At 45.2% G+C, this 17,121-nt stretch overlaps 2 protein-coding genes across 2 annotated transcripts in view; both read right to left on the minus strand.

Moving 5' to 3' along the window:
* LOC129706547 (fibrillin-1-like) overlaps positions 1–682 on the minus strand; it is a 78,719-nt gene extending 78,037 nt beyond the window's left edge. Inside the window, exon 1 of the mRNA XM_055650910.1 lies at positions 652–682. Coding sequence (XP_055506885.1) covers positions 652–682 — 31 coding nt within the window. The remainder of the gene's footprint in view (positions 1–651) is intronic.
* LOC129706548 (fibrillin-1-like) overlaps positions 85–17,121 on the minus strand; it is a 37,338-nt gene continuing 20,301 nt past the window's right edge. Inside the window, exons 15-23 of the mRNA XM_055650911.1 lie at positions 16,323–16,517; positions 15,565–15,663; positions 11,738–11,920; positions 9,568–9,666; positions 9,258–9,446; positions 6,730–6,828; positions 5,486–5,613; positions 2,267–2,453; positions 85–1,128 (exon numbers count right to left, since the gene is read on the minus strand). Coding sequence (XP_055506886.1) covers positions 923–1,128; positions 2,267–2,453; positions 5,486–5,613; positions 6,730–6,828; positions 9,258–9,446; positions 9,568–9,666; positions 11,738–11,920; positions 15,565–15,663; positions 16,323–16,517 — 1,385 coding nt within the window. The 3' untranslated portion in view covers positions 85–922. The remainder of the gene's footprint in view (positions 1,129–2,266; positions 2,454–5,485; positions 5,614–6,729; positions 6,829–9,257; positions 9,447–9,567; positions 9,667–11,737; positions 11,921–15,564; positions 15,664–16,322; positions 16,518–17,121) is intronic.

Below are 17,121 nucleotides of genomic sequence, written 5' to 3' on the forward strand. Positions count from 1 at the left end.
ACCTGCAGTTCCTTGTTTCTGCATTTCATTGTTCCACTGCAAAATCTCAAGTTATGTCTATTTTGAAGAAGTTCTCCTCCTCTTTCCGATCAGTCTGAAGAAGAGTCCCGACCCGAAACGTTACCTATCCATGTTCTCCTGAGATGCTTCCTGACCCGCTGAGTTACTCCAGCACACTGCGTCTTCTCCTGTACTCAGTACCCTTACTGATGAGGGCAACTGAGCTAAACACCAACTTCACCACCCTGTCCAAATGTCTACCCCTAGATCTCTCTGCTCTAAAACATTCTCCAGTTCCCCACATTTACTGTGTAAGAGCTGTCCTAGTTTGACTCAACAAAATGCCTCAACTCACTCTTGTCTGAGCTAAATTCCATCTGCTAGTCCTTGGTCCACCTCCCTTGATGTAGATCCTTTTGTGAACATACATAACCTTCCGCTTCACTGCCATACCACCAACGATGGTCTAATCTGCAAATTTACTCATTACTTTAACTACACTGTCATCCAGATTATTAATACTGATGGGAAACAGCAATGGACCCACCACAGATCCCTGCGGCAAACCATTAGTCCCAACCTCTAAGCAGAAAAAATACCATCCACTATCACCCTCTGACTCCTTCCACCAGGCCAATTTTGAATGCTCACCCTGAATGCTAAATGGTTGATGGAGGACCATTTTAACTGAATGTAGAGAGATCCGTTTTAATCGACAGTGGGGCAATTAAAATTGACCAGTATTAATGATAAATGGCACCATATTGGAAAAATGTCATCCTCTCATCTTGCTGGAAGCCAAAGAAAACTTCAAAATGGATCCTAGGTTAATTACACTACAGTGCTGTTCCATTCAATCCTTCCTAATATTGAATGAGTTCAGTGCAACTGATGTGGAAACATAACCACTTGTGGAAAAACCTCAAAGCTGATAAACAATAGATGGAAGAATTAACAACATACCTTTGTCGTTTGCAACGACGATGTAGATGGAGAGGTGACCAGATGTGGCATTCAGCTGTTTTGCAGCTGCATCAAATACTCCACACTCTGGAAGTTGCAAGAAGATGCTCGATGCCCTGAGCGAGAGATCCTCGCTGACGAGTAATCTTGGCTTTATTTTCAGCGCTAAAAGTTGGAAAAAGGTCAATATAGAACGAACCTAATACCTTTGTCAACCTCATGTTGTCCCACAGCAACAAGGCAGTCGTTGTACATTGCAATCACGTATTGTCTTTCTGCTGACTAGATAGCACGCAACAAAAGCTTTTCACCGCAGTACACGTGGCAATAACATAAAGATAAATAGGAAGAGGTTGAGTAGGCTGGGACTCTATTCCTTGGAGCGCAGGAGGATGAGGGGTGATCTTATAGAGGTGCATAAGATCATGAGCGGAATAGATTGGGTAGATGCACAGAGTCTCTTGCCCAGTGAGGACCAGAGGATAGAGGTTTAAGGTGAAGGGGAAAAGATTATATAGGAATCTGAGGGGTAACCTTTTCACACAAAGGGTGGTGGGTGTATGGAACAAGCTGCCAGAGAGGTAGTTGAGGCTGGGACTATCCCAATGTTCAAGAAGCAGTTAGGACAGGTTTGGAGGGATATGGACCAAATGCTGGCAGGTGGGACTTGTGTAGCTGGGACATGTTGGCCGGTGTGGGCAGGTTTGGGGGAAGGGCATGTTGTAACACTGTATCACTGTGACTATAAATTGATCAGACCAAATATTTTACATGTTGATCGAAGTAGATTATTGACCAGGGTACTTGGGGAAACTTCTCGGATCTTTTCATACAGAGTGTCATTTGTAAGCACAAGAGGTGCAGATGAAAGATGCACCTCTACCGCAAGGCTGGAGGGTGATGAGTGGGAAAACTAAGGCTACAAGTGCTGGGATATGATAAGTAGTGAAGGTGATAATGAAAACCATTTAATGGAGAGGTGGACAAATGGAATCAGATGGAGAAGAGATCTTGTGGGCAGTAGAAGGATGGGACCAGGAGGGTTAGGGATGACAATAGCTTTGTAAAATTGTTCCTTGTGTGCGTGCAGGATAATGTTAGTGTGCGAGGATCGCTGGTCAACGTGGACTCGGTGGGCCGAAGGGGCCTGTTTCCACGCTATAACTCTAAACTAAACTATATCAGAATTAAAGTATGTCCTTTCAATATATATTTAAATAACGGCCACCCACCATTTTAGTATTTATTGGCTTCATGACACATTTCTAACCTGTGAGGGTTTTTCAGGAATTTTGGACCTTGCCTGTTTCATGTTGGGGTAGTTCCCTCAGTCTGACAGAGAGCTTCTCACTGGTTTCTCCTTCACCCTGACTGTTCACCGCAGACACGCGGATGTCATATTTCTGCCGGGGATCCAGATCTTGCAGGTAAATAAAGGTCGAATCGGTTGTGTATTGCACAGGCAGCGAATCATTACTCTGGACATCCACCTGTTTAACGAACAGTTGATCACCTTGATCAGTAAACATCTGAAAATGGCTATCACTGTGGCAAGAATTTCAATACATACTTGGATTACAAAGAAGACGACCCGAGTTGATGAACATTCTTCCAGTCGTCTTCGGCTTCTGCTCATCAGTGGCATGATGTCCAGATGTCATGATGGAGAACTCATTAAGGGGGGCAGGGTGGCACAGCGGTAGATTTGTTGCCTTACAGCGCCAGAGTTAAATCCTGATCGGGTGCAGTCTGTATGGAGTTTGTACCTTCACCCCGTGACCTGCGTAGGTTTCCTCCCACACTCCAAAGATGTACAGGTTTGTTAGCTTGGTAAAATTGTAAATTGTCCCTAGAGTGTGTAGGATAGTGTTAGTGTGCGGGGATTGCTGATCGGTGCGGACTAGGTGGGCCGAAGGGCCTGATTCCATGCTGTAGGTATGTTACAAAACCTACCTGAATCGTCATTGGGAATCTGCCCTCAGCCATGGCCGCGATTTTGGCGCTGTTTGGAGGGGGCGGGTTTAAAACGCGCGATTTTTACTAGGCTGTACTAATCGCACATGTTCAGCCTAGTAAATCATTGACGAAAAATCGCTGCAAGACCCGGTCCCAAAAGGTATTATTAGTTTTATAGGCCTCGATAATATAGTTCTAATAGTTTTAAAATTACTGTCTGATTTTGCAACCTCTCGCAGCCCCAGGGTTTTATAAAGCAAACAATTAAAGGTATGTACCTTATTTTTACATTAAATGGGGCATATATATAACCCTAAATATCAAGTTATCTATAACGAATAGTTCATTTTGGGCTTTTTATATCCCGCAGTATTTTTCTCGGCATTTGAGGGCACTAATCCAGCGCGATGTGAACGATCTAAACCAGCGCGTTCCACATGAACCCACTAGAAAGCCGATTTAAATGGGCATTTATTTACAGCAATTGAACACTAAATTCCTTCCATTTGGCCTATAAATTAATGTAAATTAGATATAAAAATCATGTTATATTGTGAATTATTTGTGAATAATCTTTGGACATTTAGGCTATTTAAAAATGTTAATCTTTCCTTAAGAAATGGGCTTTGACTATCCAAGATCACAGCTTTTTTGTAATGTCCATTGAAAATCAATAGGGAACAAGATGCTAATTTCCGAGTATGAAAATGGTCATAACTTTTTTAATACTTGAGATATGAAAGTGAATTTGGTGTCAAATTAAACTTATTGTTATGCTTTATCTGATGGGATAAATTGCAGACTTGATTTTTTAAATCTCAAAATTTTGTAACATTGCTACATGCTGTATCTCTAAACTAACCTAAACTTAAAAAACTAAACTCTAAGTTCACCAGTACACTCCAATGTAATTTAGTGTCTTGAACATCTTTCCAACATTAAAGGCCCAATCTAACTGCAAATTGTTCTTCCAGGAAGGCTTAGTTTAGTTTAGTTTAATTTAGAGATACAGTGCGGAAACAAGCCCTACAGCCCACTGAGTCCGTGGGATAATCACCCCAAACACTAAAACTATCCTACACACTTGTGACTATTTACAATTTTACCAAGCCAATTAGCCTACAAACCTGCACGTCTTTAGAGTGTGGGAGGAGATTGGAGCTCCCAGAGAAAACCCACGCAGGTCATGTGGAGAACGTACAAACTCCGTACAGACATCACCCTTAGCCAGGATTGAACAGGTTGGGCAGAGAACCAAGAGGGACCAACATGACTCTAATTAGTACTTTTGTACTTTGTTGGCACCGGAAACGTGGCAGCTCTTTGTGTACTTTGCGTATCACATGCAAAAACAAAGAATTTCACTGTACCTAGATACGTAATAATGAAGTAACATTGAATCAGCATTGAATCAACAGAGTTGAGACACCAAATTCTCAAACTGGATGTGCCATTTTTGCCTCCAACATTCTTGACAATCTGATCATATCTGAGCACTCATCCAATTCTGATCAAACTAGTTTCCTGCAAGGATTACTGAAGATGGAATGCTGTCCCGCATCTCCATTCCCTGTAGATTTTGGGAACGAGCTGGATTTACCCTTCCACCCTCCCTCTGCACATCATCCGTCCTCTGACTCCCCGTGTCTATTGACCAAAGATGATGTAGGATGAAGATGCCAACATAGAATGAAGATTAAATGAAGCCAAGTTGTTTGGCTCAGGACTTCATCGCAAGGTTACTTCACCTGATCGAGGCTCCTTTCATGGGCTAAAGACACTTCCAGACCTATTTCCACTGGAAGAGAGGACTTGTGTAAATAGGGTAGTAACAGTTTGAATTTGTGGACATTGGCTTAACAGTTTAATTAGCCCTGAGGATTGGTCCCTAGTGTTTTAACTGGGGCTCACCATTTCTCCGCCCTCATGAGCACAGGTTTAATGGTCATACATATGGGTTGACCTTGAGTGATGCCGTGTGACTATGGCACCAGAAACTGGGTTTATGGCTCACATTCTGTCTGTGCCAACCAGCAAATTCCCATCTGTACTCATCCCCTTGACCAGCATTGGATGGAGTGTTCTATGTGAACCAGAAAGCACCCAGCAAAAATTGTGCCAAATATTTATTGGAGCTGCAGTGGCCCCTATCTCACACCAGACCGCACCTCCACACCCCATCCCATCGCACCACACCACCCAAGCACATACCCCACCCCAGCACCCATCCCACCACCCCCATCCCGCCCACACCACCCCACCCCCCCATCCCACCCCACCCCAAAATGGCATCACCAGACCCTCCACAAAACCATTTCCCAATCTCATTGTGTCTCATGTGAAGCAGTTCCCCGAGGGCTGGGATTATTCCAGATCGTTTACATGGCCAAGGCCTCGAGGTGTGTCCATGCCTCCAGCTCACCTGCTGAATTCAAGCAAGGCCAGGACCACGAATTCGAGGCAGCCTCTCGATTGCCTTAACAAACAGAAGCCCAGACAAGCCACACTTGTTAGATAACCACACCAGCACGCTGCCACTGGACCTCGCTTCTTTACTTGTACTCACATTATACTGTATTATTTCTTCCTTGGGTTCAGTAGGTGGCTTCCAGCTGACCAGCACACAGCAAGATTCAAACTCCCCCACTTGCACTTTCTGAGGGACTGAGGGGGTATCGCCTGGTTGGACAGGGGCTGCGACACAACATAGAGAGAGTTGCATGTTATCTTTTACATTGAGAAAACTATGGCATATCAGAAATCACTGAACTATGTTTCATCGGAGATAGACCCAAAAAGCTGGAGTAACTCAGCGGGAGAGGCAGCATCTCTGGAGAGAGGGAATGGGTGATGTTTCGGGCCGAGACCCTTCTTCAGACCTGAAGTGTCACCCATTCCTTCTCTCCAGAGATTCTGCCTGTCCCGCTGAGTAACATTGCTCCAGCTTTTTGTGTGTATCTTCAGTTTAAATCACCATCTGCAGTTCCTTCCAACACATATGTTTCATCGGAATTTATTGCACTTCAATGTTACATTTTTAGTTTAGTTTAGAGACACAGCGCGGTGTACAGATACAGGCCCACCGAGTTTGTGCCGACCACTAGCACTAGCCTACACACATGATGGACAATGTACATTCATACAAAGCCAATTAACCTACAAACTGGTAAGTCTTTGGAGTGTGGGAGGAAACCGTACTAATTAGTGTGAAGTTTATAACTTCTTCCTGTGACCTCTCTCGTTTCGTCCCGCACCCCAAAATGTTATGGATTTGGCGTTTAAGTTTCCACATTTGCGTAGGGTCAGTGATGTGATCTGGGCTGTAGTCATTGAGTCATAGGCTGATACAGCGTGGAACTTGCCTGCACCAACCAACATGCCCCATCGACACTAGTCCCACCTGTCTGTGTTTGTCCCATATCCCTCTAAATCTATCTTATCCATGTACCTGTTTAAATGTTTCTTTAATGTTGCGATAGTATTTGCAAATGTATTGATGGAAATGTGCGGAGTTTAGCTGTTAGGATACATTTGTAGGGAATGGGATTGCTCTGTGAAGTATGCATTGACTTAATGGGCCGAAATATCCTTCTATTTGTAAGGAAATATTGAATATCTTCCTGTGCCTTTAATTTATTTCAGCTACATTAGATCTTGCCTGGTTGAGCAATTTGCATTCCCTGTTTGTTCCTCACACACAATTTGAACTCAATTCTGTGCTCTGCACCATTTAATATAATGAATGCCTCATTGCTTTAGGTGGGAAAGGAGGAAATAATCGGCAAGGAGACATTCTTTGTGAATACTCACAGCTTTGGGTCATAAACTTCAATAGCAAACCACTGTCTTCTTCGCCAAGGAAGGATTTAGCAGAAACTGATACAACGTACAGAGTCGACTCATTCAGACCTGCGAGTGGGAATGAGAGTGATTAATGTTCCGTTCAATCACTTGAACAGCGGTGTTAATGCAAACCAACCATCACAGCAGGGACCTGAGGGGATACAAGTCTGTGTGGGTTTTTAAGTGGCTCGTTCCACATGACCGAGAATCTTTCTGATGGATGGCTTGGGTACATCGCAGAGCATTGCAATTACAGAGGGACGTGACCATCACTGAATTCCTGCCAGGCAGCAGAAATGCATCTTGAGGAATCCTTCCCCTATCCACATTGTCGTTGGTGATTCTGTACCTCAAGGACGGTCTCAATCACAGGATGGATTCTGGAAACACAAACTCGTGCTCAGAAGGGGATTTCTTTCCTTTACTCCATCCTCTTCCAACTTCCAATGCAGAGCACCTCTCCAAAGTGCAGGCTCGAAGGGCTGAATGGCCTCCTCCTGCACCTATTTTCTATGTTTCTATGTTTCAAGGCAACTGTTGCAAGGACCTTCCATAACAGCTTTCTTCACCACTCTGAATGGCATGACCAAAACAGGCAGACTTGGACATATTACCTTTCCTGAAGAGAAGAATCTTTGGGCTGGCAGTCTCTATGCTCAACTAAGTGATTCTGCGTTCAATTATGGAATTGTGTTGTGAGAGCTCCGTGCAATACCTGCACATAATTCATTGTGGTCAGCAGTCTGCAAACTCAGCAAGTGATGGGATAATTGCATTATTATCTGCCTTGTCAAACCACACATAATCCTTGCTCTCTGAACTAAAGTATCGAAATAGCACTTTGGATTATATCAGTGAATGAGTTGAAATTAGCCTGTTATATGAATAATCCCAGTCACTATTGGCCCACTGCAGTGGGCAATATATCTCCTCTGTCTGAACAAGGATCCTGACCCAAAATGTCACCTATCCATTCCCTCCACAGATGCTGCCTGACCCGCTGGGTTACTCCAGCACTTTCAGTTTTGCTCAAAATTCCAGCACCTAGTTCCTTATGCTGCTTTATTCCAAAATTCCAGCACCTACTAGCTCTTGCGTTGCCTTATTTAGGAAGCACATCATTCGCACATATTCTGCAACCTACCCTTAAGGTAGGCACTGGCGGCAGCCTACCCTGACAAGGACACAGTGGCGCAGCGGTAGAGTTGCTGCTTTATAGCGCTAGTGACCCAGGTTCTATCCTGACTACGGGTGCTGTCTGTATGGAAGTTTGTACATTCTCCCTGTGGGCTTTCTCCGGGTGTCCCTAGTTTAATAGTGATAGTGTATGGGGATCGTTGATCAGCGAGGACTCAGTGTGCCGAAGGACCTGTTTCCGCACTGTATTTCTAAACTAAACTTAAGCTGATTTGCTTTTCATGCACCAGTCTTGCTGTAGTTTCAAACAAGGGAACCCCATTTTGGAAATCCTTACCTAAAACTTAAAACTGAAAATTTGAAGCTTTCAGATGAAACTAAAGAACTCTTACTGGTGTAATTTGATACTGGGGATGGGTGTACATACCTCAGATTTTCTTTAATGAATCTGATACAACTGAAGCACAAGACAGAGACACCAAAGCTCTTCTGGGTTATTGGATTTTATTTCAATCATCTCCCTGCAAATGTATATTGAGGCAGCCCTACAATACAGTGAAGACACAACTGTTGCTGATATGCTACGTGGCATCCGCTCCAGAACCTTAAAGTAGTCAGTTTCTCATGACCACGTTCATTCAATCTCAAGCTTGGGAGATGTCGCAACCAAATTCGATCGTTGAGGAAGAGGATCATGAGATCTCATTCTAAGTAAGAACTGGCACAACTCCATTCCTTCAGCTCATTGCCAGGTCTTCCTTCACTAGTGGGACCGTTGCAAAACGCCTATCTGTACTGGTCTGGCCACAATGTCCTTCCCTCTTAGGCTCATAGAGCCATACAGCACGGAAACAGGCCCTTCAGCCCACTTGTCCACGTCAACCAACATGTCCTATTTACACTAGTCCCACCTGCCTGCATTTGACCCACAAACCTCCAAATGACAATGTTAAATGTTGTGATAGTACCTGCCTCAACTACCTCCCTTGTCAGTTCGACTCTGCGTGAAAAGGTTGTCCCTCAGGTTCCTATTAAATGTCTCCCCCTCACATTAAGCCGACGTCCTTGGGTTCTTGATTTCCCTACTCTTTTACACAAAGACTCTGCACATCTACTCTATCTATTCCCTGCATAGTCTCATACACCTCTACAGGATCACCTTGAATAAAGAGGAGGAGGTAGCTTTAAACAGTGCAGAGATGATTTTGCTGGAGTCAGCCATTCACAATGCACCCACCACCCCCAGCTCCCCAGTGAAATAAGGTCTAGGAATAGCCTCGCAATCAAACATGATTACTGAGGAAAAGGGCCATGAGATTTCATTCTAAATAGGAAATGGTGCAACCCCATTCATTTACCTGCGAGCAGGACACTGGTTATCGGAGGGAAAACAATGACCCGCTTCATAGGACTGTCACTCCCATAGGGACCATAGTTCACACTGTAGGACACAATCCTGGCAGCTTCCGGCTTGGCTGGGTCCCAGCTAATCTCAGCAATGCTCGCGGTTATGCCAGAAGCCTGCAAGTTGCGTAGGAAGCGCAAAACTGTCAAAACAAACATGGCTTGCGTTAGGTTTAGGAAAATGTTTCAGCATATCTGATTTCAAACTCTGGGGCAATTTTATACTCTCGTCCTTATCTAGTAATGGCATTTGTGAATACGTACATGGGGGAGTGGTGATTTCAAGAGGCAGGGAGTTGAATGTCCGATTAAAGGGAAAGTCACACTCCACAATCGTCGTGTATGTGGTATTTGGTTTCAACCCTGAATAAAAATAAATGCACAGGGTTAGACATAGCATAAGACAATATGTCACTCAAACTATTTAGCAATGGGCAGATGCTCCTCAAACAAGGGAAGGAATAACACCCCAGGGGGCCTTATGAGTGACAATAGACAATAGACAATAGGTGCAGGAGTAGGCCATTTGGCCCTTCGAGCCAGCACCGCCATTCAATGTGATCATCCCCAATCAGTACCCCGTTCCTGCCTTCTCCCCATATCCCCTGACTCTGCTATTTTTAAGAGCCCTATCTAGCTCTCTCTTGAAAGCATCCAGAGAACCTGCCTCCACCGCCCTCTGAGGCAGAGAATTCCACAGACTCACCACTCTCTGTGAGTAAAAGTGTTTCCTCGTCTCCGTTCTAAATGGCTTACTCCTTATTCTTAAACTGTGGCCCCTGGTTCTGGACTCCCCCAACATCGGGAACATGTTTCCTGCCTCTAGTGTGTCCAAGCCCTTAACAATCTTATATGTTTCAATTAGATACCCTCATCCTTCTAAACTCCAGCGTGTACAAGCCCAGCTGCTCCATTCTTTCAGCTTATAAGAAGCAAGGTGTGGACTTTGCCTTGAATTTTTAACCCATATTGTGAGTGTACATCAAATTTAATAACAACATAGAAGGAGACCATTTGGCCCATTAAACCTATGCTAACTCTCAACACTCCCATCAACTCCCTCCACACTTGCAAACTATTCTCTATCATAAGCCCCTTCACTCTCCCAATTCTCCGATCACACGCCTACATCATGGGCAATTTACAAGAGCCAATTAACCGACCAACACATCTTTGGGATGTGGGAGGAAACGAGAACACACAAAGGAAAACCCATGCAGTCACAGGGAGAACTCACAATCTCCACACCGACAGCACTGGAAGTCAGAAATGAAGTCAGTTTAAGTTTAGAGATAAGGTGCTGAAACAGGCCCTTCGGACCAACATGTCCACGCACGACGCAGCACATTAACAGTATTATTTTGGATGTGATCTTAAACTGGAGCTTCCCCTGCTCTCCCTGTTGTACGCACAAGGTCCAATAACAATCTTTCAAAGATGAACAGAGCAGTTCTCCTAGAGCAGTGGTAACAAGACCAATATTTAACATGGAACTATTCCCACCAGATATTAAGATTTATAGATAGACACTGAAGAAGGACCCGCAATGTCACCCATTCCTTCTCTCTGGAGATGCTGCCTGTCCCACTGAGTTACTCCAGCATTCGGCGCCTATCTTCAGTTTAAACCAGCACCTGCAGTTCCTTCCTACAGATATTAAGCTTTAATAGGAACCAGAGGGGCAACGTTTTCACTCAGAGATTGGTGGGTATATGAGCTGCCAGAGGAGTGAGGTACTATAACAACATTTAAAAGACACTTGGTCCAGTACATGGATAGGAAAGCTTTAGAGGGATATGGGCCAAACTCAGGCAACAGGGACTAGCTTTGATGGGGCATCTTGGTCGACATGGACGTGTTGGGCCAAAAGGCCCGTTTCCCTGCTTTGACTCTTTGACTCCATAAGACCAAAAACAGATTGCTTGCTCACTGTCATGTTGTACATGGAAGTTTGCTCTGCACAAAATGGCTTCCCACATTACAGCATCAATGGGAAAAAGAAATTCTGGAACGAAATGAAATAGTAAAAATATGTTTACTATTTCAATCTTTCCTTGATAGAGTCAAAGTCAAACGGCGTGGAAACGTGCCCTTTGGCCCAATTTGCCCACACCGACAAATATGTCCATATACACTAGTCCCACCTGCCTGTATTTGGCCCATATCTCCCTAAACCTGGCCTATCATGTACCTGTTTAAATATTTCTTAAACATTGCGATAGTACCCGACTCAACTACCTCCTCTGGCAACTCGTTCCATGCACCCACCACACTTTGTGTGAAAAAGGTCACCCCTCAGGTTCCTATTAAATCTTTCCCCCCTCACCTTAAACCTATGTCCTCTGGTTCCTGAAACCAGATCTTGATCTTAGTGAAGCATGAAGATGCAAGAGCTTGTCGAGAAAGAAGAGACAAGACTGTTTCCACTTCTTACCTGTGATCAGAGTCTCTCCACTCACTGAGATGCGGCTGATAGTATGAATCACGTTGGGCTCTCCGCTGCTGTAATAGTGAAGTCGGCAGGACATCCAGTCACTTGCACTACTAAGGAGACCCCATGAGATCACAGCACTGGTGGCGGAGATGGAGATCAGACTCAAAGGCACCCGCATCATTCCTAAAACGGTGGAACAATTATGGACAAGAAGTCATGGATGTCGATGGCATCTTGATGTCACTGGATGAAAGATGGGATGGGAGTCACATCAGTGCCTTTGGAAAGGCCTCTGAGCCTCCACGAAAAACCTCAGCTGTATGCATTTGAGTTTTTTAATTTGTTGTTGAATATCCCTGGGTTAAAGTAAATGAATATACACAGACTGTGTTAAGATACACAGTCCCCATCAGGATGGGAGGGAGGGGTAATGGGATTTGTGGAGGGAGTGTGTGAGTGAGTACTGGACCATTGGTGATTTGGAAAATGGGTGAGAAATTAGGTCAGCCATGATGGATGACCAGGAATGAAGATGGATTGGTGCAGTTGGGGTGAATGGTTGGGGCAGTGGAGGACGGGTTGGTTTGGTTTAGTTTATTGTCACTTGTACCAAGGTACAGTGAATTGCTTATGTTTTGTGCTAACCAGTCAGCGGAAAGACAATTCTGCACAAGATTACAATCGAGCCATTCACAGTGTACAGATAACGATAAAGGGAATAATATTTAGTGCAGTATAATGCCCAGTAAAGTCAAATTATAAACAGTCTGACGGTCTCCAATGAGGTAGATAGTCTCTCGGACTACTCTAGTTGTTGATAGGATGGTTCATTTGCTTGATAACAGCAAGGAAGAAACTGTCTCTGAATCTAGAGGTATGTGGATGGACGGCGGCACCGGGAGCCCGCGGGTCCCTGGAGGGAGACCGCTTTTCAGGGCTCCCGCAACGGCGACTTCTCCCGCCCAAGTTGCGGGGTCGAAGAGCTCCTGGAACGGGGCCTTACAGCACCGCCCCGCGCGGCTTGGAATGGCTGCGGGACTCTGCGTGCGCATACCGGGGGCTCCAACATCAAGAACCCGGTGTGCGACCTTGCTTCACCCGGCGTGGCTTTAATGGCCGCGGGACAATCGCCATCGCCAGCCGGGGGCTTTGACTTTGACTCTGACATCGGGGGGGGGGGAGTGCAGTGGAGAGATAAGTTTTTTTGGCCTTCCATCACAGCAATGTGATGGATGTTTATGTGAATTATGTTGTGTCTTGGGTCTATTTGTTTGTAATGTATGGCTGCAGAAACGGCATTTCGTTTGGACCTCAAGGGGTCCAAATGACAAATAAATTGTATCTTGTATCTTGTGTTTTCACACTTGTGTATCTCTTACCCGATGGAAATCATCAAGTCTGCTCCGCCATTCAATAATGGCTGATCTATCTCTCCCACTCCAGCCCCATTCTCCTAGCTTCTCCCCATATCCTCTGATTTTACCACACCCAGTAAGTTGACAGTGCATGAAGTAGAATCTTTTTTTTTTTCCCGGTTTGTAAATACCTTTAGTATTCAGTCAATGCTAAAGTGAAGCCCAGGACTATTAAAGCACATGAAAATATTAAGTATAAATTTATAGGAGGATACTTGGGTAAATCCTTTTGTGGAGAAAGATCTGCTTTCAAAGTTGTTTCAAATGTAACAACCAAAACATCATCTCTGCTCCTCAGGTATCTCAGGTATCTCAGGTATCTCAGTTATCTCAGGTATCTACCGAAACATCTACTCTGTTCCTCTCTCCACTGATATTGTCGAACTTGTTGAGGAATCTCTCGAATTCTTTACCCTTCGAGAGCTGTGGATGCCAGATCATTAGAAGTGGAGGTACATTGACCAATGGTACAATAAACCACCAGAGGGCGCCGCACGATGGCAGCCTCGCCAACAGTCTGTTTTTTCGTCTTTTTGTTAATTTTAGTAAGTTTTAAAAGTTTGTGTTAATGTTCTTTGGTTTGTTTTGTGTGAGGGGTGGGGGAGGGGGTCGGCGGAGCCTTTTTTTCAATCTCTTACCTTGCCAGAGATGCGATTGTTTTCCAGATCGTATCTCAGGTCGCTCTGCGGCCTAATATCATGGAGCTGGAGGCCTCGCTCGGGACTGACCTTGAGCCCCACCGCGGGGACGTGGACTTACCATTGGAGCCGATCCCTTGCCTGGGATCGATTCTCCAACTGCGGCCTGCAGATTTCAACATCGCGGAGCTCACAGTCTCGGGTAGGGACTGATGTCGGGAAGCTCCAGTCGCAGAACGTTTTGACCAGCCCTGACCCGGGGTCCGATCGCCCGGTGCGGGGGAGCTGAGATTCCCCTCCAATGCAGGAGCCTGATCGCCCCGACACGGAGGGCCACCACCGGCTACGGGAGCCAACATCGTCCCGTCAACGGAAAGCTCGAGGCCCTCGACCGCGGGAGAACAAAGAAGGGAAGAGATTGAACTTTTTTTCGCCTTCGATCACAGTGAGGAATGTGGAGGAGTCACTGTGGTGGATGTTTATGTTAAAATGTATTTTATGTGTTTTGTTGCTTTTTAATGGTATGACTGAATGACGAATCAAATTCCTCGTATGTTGCAAAACATACTTGGCTAATAAAGTCTGATTATGATTATAATAAACCTTTGATGGATTTGGAGCTAGAGTGTTATAGGGAAGTGGCATTGGGGGGCAGTCGAGGCCTGGGGTAGATCAGACACAAATACTGAATGACGGGGAGGCTCGAGGGGCCGAATGGCCTACTCCTGTTCCCTGCATTTTCCCGTGTTTTTTGTGTGTTCATGTCGGATTAACGTAAATATGTGTTTGATGATCAGTGGGGACACAGCAGGCCAAAGGACCTGTATCTATGTTGAATGATTCAATAACTCTATGAAAGTTGTTAACAGCGATGTCACATCGTTCAGCCTTTCTCAAGCCAATGCGTTCCTCTGGCTGTGATAGTGAGAGCTATTCAGTTTCCAAATTTTATAAATCGCTTCTTCTAACTCTTATTTAGAAGAAATCCAGCATGGAAACAGGCCCTTCAGCCCACCGAGACCATGCTGACAATCGATCACATGTTCTCACTAGTCCAATGTTATCCCACTTTCTCATCCACTCCCGACATATTATGGGCAATTTTATTTTTGCACAGAGGCCAATTAACCTGCAAGCCCACACGCCTTTGGGATGTGGGAGGGAACCCACATGGTGACAGGGAAAACGGGCAAACACCGCAAAGACAGCACCCGAGGTCAGAATTGAACTTGGGTCTCTTGTGCTGTGAAGCAGCAGTTTTACCATCTGCACCACTGTGTCACCCACTGCTCCAATGTGCCACCCATACATGCCACAGTGCACACACTGGGTTCTTAAAGTAGATATTATAGGTCTCCCTGCTAGGTTGACACGAAATGCTGGAGTAACTCAGCGGGTCAGGCAACATATCTGGAGAAAAGGACTTGGTGACGTATTGGGTCGAGACGCGAAACGTCTCCTATTCCTTTCCACCAGAGATGTTGCCGGACCCGCTGAGTTACTCCTAAATTTTGTGTCTAACTTCAGTGTAAACCAGCATCTGCAATTCCTTCCCACTCATTTTCCCTGCTAGCTTTCCCGTGTTGCCCTTACAAAATAACTCTGCGACATCTTCCCCTTCCACTGCACTGACCCACCGTTCACCCTCTTCCATGTCCAATTCCACTTTCGACCCAGTTCTCCATGAAACATCAACTTGTCTTTATTTCAGGGAGTACACACGTATACGTTGCCGAGAGCATCACAAAAAGAGCGAGAGTGGGCGGGGACTCACCAGAGTGGGTCCAAAAGGTGAAAGATCGAGAGGTCACCAGGCCCTCTGAGGAGGTGTTGACCTGGACCACAGTGGTACACAGTGACATGGAGGTCAGACCTAAGATTCAATTCACATGAGTTAGCAAGGCAAGGTGTTAAATATATGCAGAACGATTTGCATATAAACCTCAGTCCCTCTCTGACATTTCAATGTTAATCGATGCATTTTAATGAACCACAAATCCATCCTACCATCAGCAGTTCTGAGTTCCAGTCTCATACGTTTGTAGAGTCTTGAGTCTAAAACTTTAACACTAGAGCACGCAACATAACCCCATCCAGCGCACTCTATCCCTTCTTCTTCTTCTTCTTGCGAATGAAGCAAAACCAACGCACCACTTTTGGCCACTCGCATCAACCCCTATACTACCTCCACTTTCCCAAGTCCATCCTACCTTGCACAATATCATATCATACACACCCACCCCTGCTTCCCCTACATTGCTGCACCAACCAACCGGCCCCCCTCTACACCACCCAACTAATAATGTCATAAGTGATAGGAATAGAATTAGGTCATTCGGCCCATCAAGTCTACTCCGCCGTTCAGTCATGGCTGATCTATCTCTCCCTCCTAACCCCATTCTCCTGCCTTCTCCCCATAACCTCTGACACCTGTACTAATCAAGAATCTATCTGCCTTAGAAATATCCACCGAAGAAGGCCTTATTGAGCTGAACAAAGGTTACTCGATCCGCTTGTATCAGGAACACCTACCTGTTAATACTAAAGAGGTGGCGTTCGCAGGCTGGTCACTCTGCATCCGGTTGATCCCGCCAGTGTGGTTTGTGCAGTTGGTGTTAATTTGATAGTTGAGAATCGCAATTTCTGGCACTGACTTGACCACCCATGCTAGCCTGATGTTGGGTCCTGTGGCGGTGGCGGTTACAGTCTGCACCATGTTCCGAATGTCTGGACAAGAAGCAGAGGGAGAGATAAATAATGTGGCTTGATGGTTGGCTGGTGTACGACCTTATTTAGCCTTGGAAAGGTTTCCCAGAATACCAAGTGGCAGCTTTCTCTTGGTGGTAACATCTCTTATTGATCTGGAAGGTTTCAGCCCAACTCCAGATATATCTACCTAATACATTCTCGGAGCACAAATAGGCCATTCAGCCCATCAAGTCTATTCCGCCATTCAATCATGGGTGATCTCTCAACCCCATTCTCCTGCCTTCTCCCCATAACCCCTGATACCCATACTAATCCACCCTGATAAGAGATAAATCACAACACTGGTGCTTACCCCGCAATGTGGCAAATTGCTCAAGTTTGTTCTGTTCTGAAAACACCAGCAGAACAAATCTAATTAGACTAATTACTGCCCCAAGTCCATCACACTCCAGTTCTGTGGTGGAACGGCTTGGCAGTCAAGATGTCTCAACACTTTGACCTACTCTTTCAGCCTCAGTGTTGATGTGGCTTGTCCAGTTAACTTTCTGGTCAATGGTGACTCCAGAATGTTGTTAGTGGGAGATGTGGCAACAGAAAAGGCCATTGATTGTCAAAATTAGAT

The sequence above is a fragment of the Leucoraja erinacea genome, chromosome 19 (genome assembly GCF_028641065.1).
Source record: "Leucoraja erinacea ecotype New England chromosome 19, Leri_hhj_1, whole genome shotgun sequence".
In the NCBI taxonomy this organism is placed as follows: domain Eukaryota; kingdom Metazoa; phylum Chordata; class Chondrichthyes; order Rajiformes; family Rajidae; genus Leucoraja; species Leucoraja erinaceus.